This window comes from Stenella coeruleoalba (genome assembly GCF_951394435.1).
Source record: "Stenella coeruleoalba genome assembly, chromosome: 2".
Lineage (NCBI taxonomy): Eukaryota > Metazoa > Chordata > Mammalia > Artiodactyla > Delphinidae > Stenella > Stenella coeruleoalba.
Window position 1 is genome coordinate 155,012,228 of NC_137147.1, and position 12,917 is coordinate 155,025,144.

General features: G+C 36.0%; 1 protein-coding gene across 6 annotated transcripts in view; it reads left to right on the forward strand.

Annotated features, from left to right (window-relative positions):
- The window catches only part of DMXL2 (Dmx like 2), a 157,199-nt gene that overhangs the window by 128,092 nt on the left and 16,190 nt on the right, over positions 1-12,917 (forward strand). For 4 of the 6 annotated variants that reach the window (XM_079913056.1, XM_079913058.1, XM_079913060.1 and 1 more), the window contains 5 exons: positions 116-307; positions 2,313-2,389; positions 4,145-4,275; positions 6,115-6,363; positions 9,514-9,692. In XM_079913056.1, coding sequence (XP_079769182.1) covers positions 116-307; positions 2,313-2,389; positions 4,145-4,275; positions 6,115-6,363; positions 9,514-9,692 — 828 coding nt within the window. The remainder of the gene's footprint in view (positions 1-115; positions 308-2,312; positions 2,390-4,144; positions 4,276-6,114; positions 6,364-9,513; positions 9,693-12,917) is intronic. The other 2 variants (XM_079913057.1, XM_079913059.1) reach the window with 1 other exon arrangement.

Consider the following 12,917-nt stretch of genomic DNA (forward strand, 5'->3'; position numbering starts at 1 on the left):
TAACATATTGCTTTTACTCAGATGTTTACTGCCAGTATTTTTATCATATACCTATTAATTGCTTTTTTTGTCCTTCATTTTAACTACGGAAAAACTAATCTCCTGTCACTCACAGGAAACTACAGTGAAGCAGCTCCAGTCTCCACTACCACTGCCTACCACCCTACCTCTGCTTTCAGCAAGTATTGCTTCAACAAAAACAGTCATAGCTAATCCTGTATTGTACTTAAATAATCACATCCATGATATACTTTACACTATTGTTCAGATGAAAACACCACCTCATCCCACTATTGAAGATGTGAAGGTAATGTAGAGTTTATGATCATTTGGTATTGTACATACTGAGAAGGTAAATGTGTTATACTTGTCTTCCAATTTGAACTTAGAAGAAATATTTTACAGTACTCTTATCTGCTACCTTCTCAGTCGGACTAGTTCAAGACCATTTGTCCAATGAATGTAATTTGAAAGTAAGCATTCTTGAAATTCTCCCATTTGCCACAGCTTGGATGGAGTTTAAGCTAAGTGAAGTAAGTCGGACAGAAAGAAAAATACCATATGTTATCACTTAGATGTGGAATCTAAAAAATGAAACAAATGACTGTATAGAACAAAACAGAAACAGACTCCCAGACATAGAGAACAAACCAGTGGTTACCAAAGTGTGTGTGTGTGGGGGGGGGGGGCACATTATGGGTAGGGAAGTTAAGCGATACAAACTACTATAAGCATAAAATAGACAAGCAACAAGGATATATTGTACAGCTCAGGGAAATAGAGCCATTATTTTGTAATAACTTTAAAGGGGAGGATAATCTATAAAAATATTGAACCACTGTGCTGTATACCTGAAATTAATATGATAGTTTCTTCTTACTTGTGGAAAAGTTATTATCTTCCTTTAAGACAGGCAAATACTTTTTTGGTAATAAAATTCATTTTCTAGACAGTATTCTTGCCAGATATTCCTTTGGATTCTCCATCTCCTTTAAATGAATCATTAAGTAGAAATATTTATAACTGTTTGCTTAGATGCCAGGATATTATGAAAATATAAGTGCAGGGGGGTATCTTTGAGAGAACCATGATTGATTAGAAATAGTCCCAGAGAAAGTACCCTCATTACTGTCTCCCTGATGACTGTGTTTTGTTGGAGGCTGTGGAATAGTTTGGGGCAATTAGAGTTTTGGCAGAGTTACTACCCCAAATTAAAACTATATCCTATGGTGAAAACTTAAAAATGGATAGATTCTAAGAAACAGTAGGGAGTGTGGCAGGATCTGGAGAGATGATCAGACTTCCACTGTGCTAGCCTAAGTGTATTTGTACTGTACTTTTTCCAATTCCAGTGGCTGATGTCATTTCAGGTCCCCAATATTTTTATTTTTAATTTTTTTGTTTGAAAGGCACATTCAATCTCTGGTAGTACATTCTTCTGAAGGACCCAAGGTTTACTGGTCATATCATCCTATTAGAGACTTCTAATCCATAGCATGAATTAATCTGTATCAGTATTTTAGCAGAGATTACTTAAATTATTTGATAGGTGAATATGGAAATGCAGAAAATGCATTCAATGCATATAAGCTCTAAGTAAACATTTCTAGTTCCTAGAAATTTGGATAAGCTTTCAAAAAGTATGAAACTATTTCTAAGATCCCTTCAAATTTTAAGATTGTGTGAGTCTCAAAATGCTGATTCAGTGTGGCATTGTAGGATGTGGTTTTTATATTATATTGATCATTTTTAAACTTTCAAAATTTAAAATTCTAAGACTGCATTACTTCTAAGTACTAAGTGGGTTACTTGCTTTCTGGAAAATTAAGCATTTCAGACAGTGATTGATATACTTTCTAAACATTTAATTCATTCTTACTGATAAGATCAAGTTTTTAGTTTCATCAAGGAGAAGTTTTCATAAGGCAACTTTAAATAAAAGCTCTAAAAATTCCAAGCTGATTTTGGTTCTGCTTTTTTTGAGTATTACTACTTAGGCTATTCATTAGCAGGCTAGGACACAGTCCCAGCAATGTGAACGTTGGCACTTTGCTTAGGGCCTGCTAAGTGGCAGGCTCACGGTAATAAATATTTGATAAAGATGCATATGAACCAGTTAGCTTTGTTGTGAGCATGGATATTGAATTGGATGAGTTTTATTTTAGAAGCTTTAAGGTAGAGTTAGCAGTCTCATGTAGGACCTAGTTTTATTTACGATATTGCTAGTTTCCTGGGTATTTTCTGATTTTTAACATACTACTGTTGTGTAGAAATGTTAGTACAAAATGTAATTGTGGCTGTTTTGGTTTTAGGTGCACACACTTCATTCACTAGCAGCATCACTTTCTGCATCAATTTACCAAGCATTATGTGACAGTCATAGCTACAGGTAAAAAAAAAAAAAAAAGTACCTAAATAGTATTAATACAGCAAAAGCATTAAACTGTTCCAGAGTTATATTAAAGTTCTGCTTCCTAGGGACTGAAAAATCCTCAAATATGACCACCATGTGTACTTTAATAGATGAGAATGGGAAATAAAATAATTATTTGTTTAGTTTAGCTATTACCTAGTAACAAGAGACATATAGAAAATGACAAATAGTAAAGGAAAATTATCATCACCATCTTTTTTTTTGTTTGTTTTCAAAAAAAGAAGTGTTCACTATCCAAAGTAATTTATGATATGAAGTTTTCTTATTTTTTCCCCCTTAGGAACTATTCCTTTTAGTGTTAGATTAGTTTCTGTTTGTTTGGTTTTCAGTTGAAAGAGGAAGAACTTTTGAAAAATGAGAAAGTACATTCCTATCATTGAACTATTAAAATCTATTTTACTTACCCATTTCTGTATGTCTTTAGAAGTGATAATCAATATATGTAATGGTTTGAATTTTTGTTAAATGTCTAATTGCCTTCATCAGTGTATACTCTGTATTTTAATGACTGGGGCAGTGTAAGTAGTAAGAAATTGAATCACTTGGAAAGATGACCTAGATTTAAATGGATTGTATTAATAAATGAAAAGTTTGTAATATAAATAGAATCACATTAAATTTATATTACACATATATCTAGATTTTTTTCTTATAAATTCAGCAGCCTCTTGTGGGAAGATTTGTTATTGCATAGGGAATTACTCTCTCAAAATGGCCTGTTCTCTGATGTTAGCCTAATAAGGCCATGTCTAAGTAACTACAAAAACTTAAAAATGTAAATAAGTGAAAAAGAGTTTGTTTGGTTGACTGTGGTCATCTTTTTTTTTTTTTTTTCCTTTGCGGTACGCGGGCCTCTCACTATTGGGGCCCCTCCCGCTGCGGAGCCCGGACGCGCAGGCCCAGCGGGCATGGCTCAGCGGCCATGGCTCTCGGGCCCAGCCACTCCGCGGCATGCGGGACCCTCCCGGACCGGGGCACAAACCCGTGTCCCCTGCATCGGCAGGCGGACTCCCAACCACTGCGCCACCAGGGAAGCCCTGTGGTCATCTTAATGATCAAAGACAACTTGTTTGATATCAGTCACTGCTTAAAATGGCGCCAGATAAGAATCCAAATAAATTTTGTTTGAATGTGTATTTTCTAGTTTTTAGGCTGTGATTGACTCTCCAGGGAGTCAGATTTATTTTCTTCTTTTGTACTTCCCCCACTCCATAAAGATGAGGGAAGTAAATATTTGGGCACATTTGGCTTTAGGACTAGGTATTTCTAAAATAGGATTCTTCAGATTTTAGTTGATGTTTTAATTCAGAGTTGAGCTTGCACGACTTTACAGAACTAAGAAATGCAACAAAATAGTGCCCTGAAACTTTCTGATATATCTTAGTACCTTCGGTAGTCTCCTTACAGCAGACTTTTAAAAAAATACAAATAAGTGAATATAGAAAAGATTTTTAAGTACTAGGTGGCATTTGGAAAAGGTTTTAATGACTAAATGTCATCTGCCTAAATAGAAAATTTGGTATTTTGTTTTAAAAAGCTATCGATAAATATTTGTAACTAATTTAAAGAACTTTCTGAAATAAGTTTTTATTAGAACAGTGAACTCAGTTTTAAGAGTTTTGTTTTAGTTATCTAAAATAAATACGTATAGGGTATAATTGCTTGTTACCTCTATTAAGACCATAAATAACTGAACCCTATTTGTTTTAGCAGTCAGACAGAAGGGAACCAGTTTACAGGAATGGCTTATCAAGGACTTCTTTTAAGTGATCGTCGAAGGCTAAGGACAGAAAGCATTGAAGAACATGCAACACCAAATTCTTCTCCTGCTCAATGGCCTGGTGAGAGAGAATCTGAGTGGTGTTTTTTGTTTGTTTGTTTTTTAATCTTCTATTTGGCAACTCCTTTTTACAAAGCTACCAACTGGTTTCCTGATTGTTGTTGTTTGTGGATTTGGTGAATAGTTTTTTATTTGTTTGGTTTTGATGATGTTTTCTGCCATGGATTAGGAATTCTTAAGTACTGTAATGTTGTCTGAAGACCCAGAAAGTTAAGGCTTCAAAAACCAGCTGTGTTGACCAGCATAAAAAAGCAAGGTTTAACATCCTTCGCAAGGGTGAGCACGTCATGTTTCTTATCCTTAGACATCCCGAATTAGAATCTTAGAGAGCCAGTATCACAGAGCTTTTTTTCATAGATATATCAGAATACAGTTATTCTCAAGAGTGTAGATGTATGTTAGGAAAGGAGTGACCATTCTGTGGCACATATATTATGATGTCTGCCAGTCCTCTTCCTCCGGTTGGCTCTTTCTCACTCTCCATAACAGTTATTTCAAACCTTCTCCACTCTCTTAATATACTTTCCTTGTCTGCCACGTCATTTAATTTTTGCTCTACTTGCTTTATAACTCTGTGGATACATGTTAATGATCATTGTGAAGAGTGGCAGTAGAAGGAAGTGACGGACTCCAAGTGTGTATTTAAAATTCATTTATGCATAAGTTTCTCAAAACATATTGTTGTCGTTTTGATATTTTATTGAAATAATTTCAGACTTAACAAAAGTTTCAAAAATGGTACAAACAATTCTTGTGTAACCTTCACCCAGATTCCCCAAACAGTGACATTTTACCATACTTGCTTTGTCATTCACTCCTCCTCTCTCACTCACTTATTGTGTGTCCGTGTGAATATATACTTTTTTCTGAAATATTTGAGGGTAAGTTGCAGACATGATGCCCCTTTACATCTAAATATATCAGTTTATCTTTCCTAAAAACAGACATTCTCTTATTGTACATAACCATAGCACTGTTATCAAATTCAGCATCTTAATATTGATACAATACTGCTCTCTAATCTATAGATTTTTTGACAGTTTCACATGTTGTCCCACTAAGGTCTTCCATGTAACATTTAGTTGTATTGTCTCATGAATCTCCTCTAATACGTATTCCTCCTTCTTTCTTTGTCTCTCATGACACTGACACTTTGAAGAGCACTAGCCAATTATTTTTTAGTGTCCCTCCATTTGGGTTTTTCTGATGTCTTCTTAATATTAGATTCAGGTTATGAAGAGCGATTGTACCCTTCTCGGTGTAAAATATCAAGAGGCACATGATGCCACTTGGTCCCATTACTGGTGCCATTAACTTTGATCACTTCGTACGGTAGTTTCTGCCAGATTTCTCCTTTGTAAAGTTACTTTCTTTTCCTTTGCAATTAGTGAGTATCTTTTGAAGAGAATGTTTGAGATTGTGTAAAATATCATACTTTTACCCACTAATTATAGCATCCAGTGATGACTCCTGACTGAATCAGATATTACTGTGGGGATTACGAGACGGTGATTTTCTAATTCTATCCATCCTTCTACGTATTAGTTGAAACTGTTCTGTAAGGAAGAGCTTTCTCTTCTCTTCTTTTAATTTGTTTATTCACTCATTTATTATATCAGTAGGGATGAATGGATTCTTATTTTATTCTATAGCTTCTAAACCATTCCTATCATTTTGTTGCTCAAATTATGGAGATATATATATCTCCATGTGTATATATTCACACTATATATATAGTATAATATAGATACATAATTTTGGTTAAACTGCAAATTTGGATTTTTTTTCCTTCTGGAGCTTTATGCTGATAGACTTCTTATAATATTATATACCCTTACAGGTGTGAGTTCACTTATTAATCTCTTGAGTTCAGCCCAAGATGAAGACCAGCCAAAATTGAACATTTTGTTGTGTGAAGCCGTTGTTGCTGTGTACTTAAGTTTATTGATACATGCTCTTGCCACAAATTCCTCCAATGAATTATTTCGACTTGCAGCCCACCCATTAAACAATCGAATGTGGGCTGCTGTTTTTGGGGGAGGTATAAAACTTGTTGTGAAGCCTCAAAGACAATCCGAAAATATTTCAGGTAAGATCAATTTGATACCAATAAGGTATGTAAATGTAAATAGTTTCCAATGTGAAAGTAAAAGTTTTTTTTAATGTTTTAAGAATTTTTATTTTGAAAATCACTGATATTTAAGGTATAATCACTCTTGTTAGGGTAATAAATAACTAAACTTATGTTAGAATAAAGAATATAGTTTCAGTTTAACATTTTTTGGTAAACCAGGATAAATTTGAGGAGGATAAAAAAGAAAAAAGGAAAGGTAATGGTAAGCAAGGAGACAATGTTAAGGAATAAGGTCATGGAAAAAGGATAGTTTTTAATTAGAGAAAGATTTAAATAAATCCTCATAATCTTTACAGAGTATACCAGTAGTTGGCTTCAGATTACGTTTATGGTAATAGACAAGAAGGCTGTTCCAATCATGCACATGGTTTTTAAATTCCATTTTCTGTCCTCTTTTTTTTTTTCTTATGGACCAAAATAGATTTTTTAGCCCACTTTTTTAGATGGTAGGATGGTAAGATATAGACTGATGCCACGGGAAATGTTTACACCTTGGCGCTGAAACACAGAAATTGTCTGTCTTAATTCATCCTTAGAAATGGTCATATTACAGATGAGGAGTTAGTGGCACAGAGAGTTTAAATGGCACAGGTTCTAACCTGTGTCTTTACTGCCCAAGATCACATCAGATGGATAGGTTCCTACGTAAGTCAGAGTAAGGTAGGCCGTCTTATCGACTTGCGTTGTCTCCAGTCCCGTTGCATGTGGATGATTCTTAATTTCCATCTTCCTACCTACTTGTAATCCACTGTAAATTTAAAAGTTTTCCTCCCAAATCACTTCTTTTCTCTTCCTGAGTTTTCTATTATTTTTTCATGGTAGGTAATACATTCATCAAATCATCATGCTTAAACCTCTGAGTACGTATTCATGTTTGCATTTACTTACACCTGCTCTATGCCAGGCTTTTGGGGTATGGGAGTGAGCAAAACAGACAAACCCCTTACCTTCATGAAGCTTACATCCAGTAGAGGTAAACACAATAAATTAGCAAGTGATAATATTTCAGGTATGGGAAGAACTATGATAAAAATAAAAGAGAGTGACTGGACAGAGAATTATGAGGGAAAGGGGATGGGAACAGTTTAGTTAGGGTGATCAGAAGACACATTTCTGATTAGATAGCATTTGAGCAGAGTCCTGAGGAAGTTGGGAATCAGATCGTGCTGATATCTGGGGCCAGAGCATTTCAGGCAGACGGAGCAGTGAGTGCAAAAGTCATGAGGTAGGACTAGTTTGACCTTTTCCAGGAACTACAGTGGAGGCCAGAATGGCTATCCTGATTCAGGGGAGTGTGGTCAGAGATGAGGTAAGATAAGTAACTGGGGCCAAGGTCATTGAGGGTTTCATGGGTCATGTAAAACTATCGTTGTTGTTCTAAAGAAAGACAGGAAACTACTGGAGGGTTTTAAGCAGAGGAGTGACATAATCTGATTTAGGTTTTCAAAAGACCCACTCTAACTGCTATGTGGAGAATAGACTGTGAAAGAATAAAAGTAGGGAGGCTATGTGGGAGGCTCTGGGAATAGCCCACTTAAAAGATAATTGTGGATTACCATCAAGAGTGAATGGATAGGGCTTCCCTGGCGGCGCAGTGGTTGAGCGTCCGCCTGCCGATGCAGGGGACACGGGTTCGTGCCCCAGTCTGGGAGGATCCCACATGCCGCGGAGTGGCTGGGCCCGTGAGCCATGGCCGCTGTGCCTGCGCATCCGGAGCCTGTGCTCCGCAACGGGAGAGGCCACAACAGTGAGAGGCCCACGTACCACCAAAAAAAAAAAAAAAAAAAAGAGTGAATGGATAAACAAAATGTGGTATATAAGTACAATGGAGTGTGATTCAGCTGTAAAAAAAGAATGAAGTATTAACACGTGCTATATAGCTAGCATGAACCTCAAAAATATTATGCTGAGTGAAAGAAGCCAGGCACAGAAAGTCACACATTGCATGCTTCCATTTATATGAAATATTCAGAATAGGTAAAGCCATAGAGACAGAAAGCATACTGGTGGTTGCAGTGGGCTAGAGGGAGGGAGGAATGGGGAGTGACTGCTTAATGGGTATAGGGTTTTCATTGGGGTAGTGAGAATGCTTTGCATCTAGATAGGGATGGTGGTCGCACAACAGTGTGAATGTACTGAATGCCACTGAATTGTACGCTTTAAGATGGTTAATTTTATGTAAATTTCACCTCAGTTAAAAAAAAAGATAAAAGTGATTTAGTCTAGTGATGGACAGAGTGAAAAGTGGTCATATTCATCAAAGAGAACTTGAGATAGAATTATCATTTTCTATGACGGGGAGCTTCAGAAGAGGACCAGGTTGACTTCTTTCTGGTTCTCTCATATCCAGTTAGTTCTGAGTCCTGTTGATATTTCTTTTATGTATTTCTCATATCTAATACTTCCTCTAGGTCTTTACCACCCACCATACTAGTTCAGGTCCTTCTTGTGTCAGATTCTTCCACCTTCCTCTCTAATTGATCCTGCAGACTATACCTCATCCTGTGCCTAGTTCAAGACACTTTCATGAGAATTGCCCATAGGATGAGCTCCCAGCTTCCTATCCACAGGCTTGTCCCACCCTAACTCCAGACTGTCGTTGTTATTCCCCTCCCTGACACCTGTCTAGCAAAAGAAGTTTACTCCTCATTTAGCCAAACCTTTGTTCATTCATTTCTGGTGTCAACTTCCTCTTTACACAGTGAGCTTCTGCTTTTCTTTTAAGGCATGCTTTACATCCTACATATTCATTCAATGAATCTTTCTTGAACAACACAGCCAGAAATAATCACTCAAGCACTCTTTGTACTATTTGTTGAATATATCATTTATTTAATACACTGTATATAGAATCGCTTGAATTCTTATTCTGTATAGCACATAGGCTGCTTCATTGCAAGTTAATCTTTTATACTCTATCCTCATCTGCATCTCTGCCATGATTGTTGGAAAACTGATGCAGTAACTAGAAAAGTTTAGAAGCACAGATGTAAGTAATTTAGTCTACACTGAAAACATGGCAAGAGTAGGATGAAAAGAAAGGTTAACTCTTTGAATTAATAATGGAAAATAAGGCCAGTTTTTTTTTTTTCTATCTTTATTCAGCACCTCCTGTTCCTTCTGAAGACATAGATAAACACCGCAGGAGGTTTAACATGCGAATGCTGGTTCCTGGAAGACCTGTAAAGGATGCTACCCCACCACCAGTGCCTGCAGAAAGACCATCTTACAAAGAAAAGTTTATTCCTCCTGAACTCAGTATGTGGGATTATTTTGTTGCAAAGGTAAGGGGCGTGAGGAATGCAAGCTTTATGTGTGTCTGTTTTATTAACTCTTAGGTTTGCATCACATAGGAATGACGGGGCAGCTTCTGGGCTGAATCACCATAGTTTAGGCATTAATCTCTCAACTCCAGAAACTGAATAATCATTCAGGAATGATCAGATACTTGAAATGGACCAGACAAATTAGAATCATACGGGACTTAGGTATAAACCAAAAGTTAGTTTATTAACATTTAATCAGCATCATCCTTTTCTAGGAACTGGAATACCTGTATCTACCATCTAACTTCCCTTCTTCTGCTTATCAGTAGTTCCCTTGGTCAGCATGAAATTAGAGCAGAAGGAGATGGATGGGTATTTGAGGGTTTCGTGAGACCATGGGTTTCATGAGGTCCCATGACATATCTCTGTTTCTCCAAAGCAGAGAAAACTTTTCTGGGGATCAGAATACTCATCGTGACTAGATCCAACATAGTCCCATTTTGTACCGTGTTGGGTGTGTGCTTTTCTGCACTTTGTTTTTTCAAGCACATCACCTTCTATTGATAGGTTTCCTTCTTTACCTGTGTTCCCTCTTTACATGTGTTTCATTTATACTTCTTCCCACTCCCCAGATTGGTTGGAAGCAAATCCAAACATCATGAAATTCCATTCATAAATATTTCACCATTTATTTTTTGAAAAGAAGGATTTTGAACCAGTACCACACTAGCATTATCACACACACACCACACACACCATACACACCACACATACATACACACACAATTCCTTAATATCATTAAGTATCCAGAGAGTGTTCACATTTTTCCCCATTACACCTTAAATGTTTTTGAACAGTTGGTTTGTTAAATCAGGGTCCAAAATAAGATCCACACATTGCAATTGGTTGATATGTCTTAAGTTTCTTTTAATCTATAAGTTCTACCTCCATCTCTCTTTGTTAAATTTACCCCCCTCCCCATTTTTTGCCCCCAAATTTGTCCTTTAAAATTTCTCAGTGGCTTTTGCTGATGGCATCCCCATGTTTGGTCTTCTGACCATGTTCCCCTGATTTCTGTTTTTCTGTAAAGTGAAAGTTAAACTTAGAGGCTTTATCAGATTCCATTCTGATTGGATAGGGAAAGGGGAGTACAGGGTTACTTCCTAGGTGGTTTTGTGTATTTCCATCAGGAAACTCTCTTTTTGAGATGTTAGTTGATGATTTTTGCCTAAGTCCATTATTTTAAATTTAGGGTAGTTTTAAAATTATGATAATGATATCTTCTCATTTAGTCTTCATTTATTTGCTGGAATACTTTCTTCCATCAATCTATTTGGTTATCCTGAATTACATTTTGAAAGAGAAAGACAGGATAAGTGCTTTATTCTTTGCTTCTTGTGCCAGTTTTCAAAGTGATGAGTTGATTCTCTAGCATCCTTCAGAGGAAGCAGTGAACTTTGTTTTGTTATTAGTTTTGTTATATTATGGATTTAAACATATTTTATGTATTTTAATCCAGTACAGTTATTATTCTTATGGATGTTCAGATTGTCCCATCTTTGCCAATGAGAGCCTCTTCCAGTTGGCTCCTGAATCTTTTTGGAACTCTTCCAATAGTCTTTGAGTTTCTTTTCTTTCTAGTTTAAGTCATTCTAGGCTAATTTTGCATGTTTCCTGCCCCAGAGTGGGAGCAACCTCCAAAGAACCTGGTTCCTTTTTGTGGGAAATTCTAATTTAGAAACCACAAGTGGGTATATGGGTGCTCATTGTCACTGGGTTTGTCATTGTTTCTAGGTACATATCATTTCTAATGACCAAATAACTAGTCAGCTTGATGAGTATACTGTAGTTTACATAACCATTTGCCTATCAGTATTTGCTGTATTTATTTTTTCATTTTTATAAATAATGCTGAGATTAGTATCTTTTTAGATAAGCCTTGTTCACATTCTGATTATTTCAGATACATATCTGAAATATATATATATATATTTATATATATATCTTCAGATTACTGATTTATATTCCCTTGAGAATAGTGAGCATGCATCTGACTTTACCCTCATTAAGTATTCCTTTTTCATTTTTGTTAATTTGATTAAAGAATTTTTATTTCCTATTAATGATATCAAAAAATGTTAATGAACCTATTGCCATTAGGTTTTCTACTGTGAGGAATTGACTGTTCATGTTCTGAACAAAATTATCTATTGGAATTGTAATGTTTTTCCTTACTTTTAATGAACTCTTTATTTTTAAGGATATTAACAATTTACCTTACTTGTGATACCTTTTCCAGATTCTTTGCCTTTTAATTTTGTTTATGTTTTTGACATACAGAAGTTTTAAAAAGTTCATTTAGTCATGTCTATCCATACTTTTGAAAAATGATTTATTTGCCTTTTGTTTGTTTTTGACATACAGAAGTTTTTAAAAGTTTACTTAGTCATGTCTATCCATACTTTTAAAAAATGATTTGTTACATTGTTTTTAAGCAGAGAAAGTCCTTTCCACTAATAAATGTTTACTTTTGTTATCTTCTCCTCCTTTGTTTCCTCCACCTTCTCTTCCGCCTCATCCTTTTTTTTTTTTAAATTAATTAATTTATTTTTGGCTATGTTGGGTCTTTGTTGCTGCGTGCAGGCTTTTCTCTAGTTGCTGCAAGTGGTGGCTACTCTTTGTTGCGGTGCATGGGCTTCTCATTGCGGTGGCTTCTCTTGTTGTGGAGCACGGGCTCTAGGCACGCAGGCTTCAGTAGTTGCGGCACACGGGCTCAGTAGTTGTGGCTCATGGACTCTAGAGTGCAGGCTCAGTAGTTGTGGCACACAGGTTTAGTTGCTCCGCGGCATGTGGGATCTTCCCAGACCAGGGCTTGAACCTGGATTCTTAACCACTGCTCCACCAGGGAAGCCCATCTTCCTCCTAATTCTTTTTAACTTTTTAACTCTCTCTTTTTTTTAATTTCTAACTCTCCTGTTGATCTAAAATGAAGTGAAGATCAGACTTTAGTACCCTCTTTATCTTCTATTCTCACACTTATACTAGTTGTCCTTCCTTTCCTCCCAACGACTTAAGATGTTATATTTGTCATATATTAATTTCTTATTTATATACTCTTCTTGGACTATATTTTTCCACTTATCAATTGCTAGACTGCACTTATTTTAATTATTTATTTTAATATCCACTAAGAAATAGTATCTTTCACTTTAGAAAGATTTCTTAGCTAATCTTACCTATTA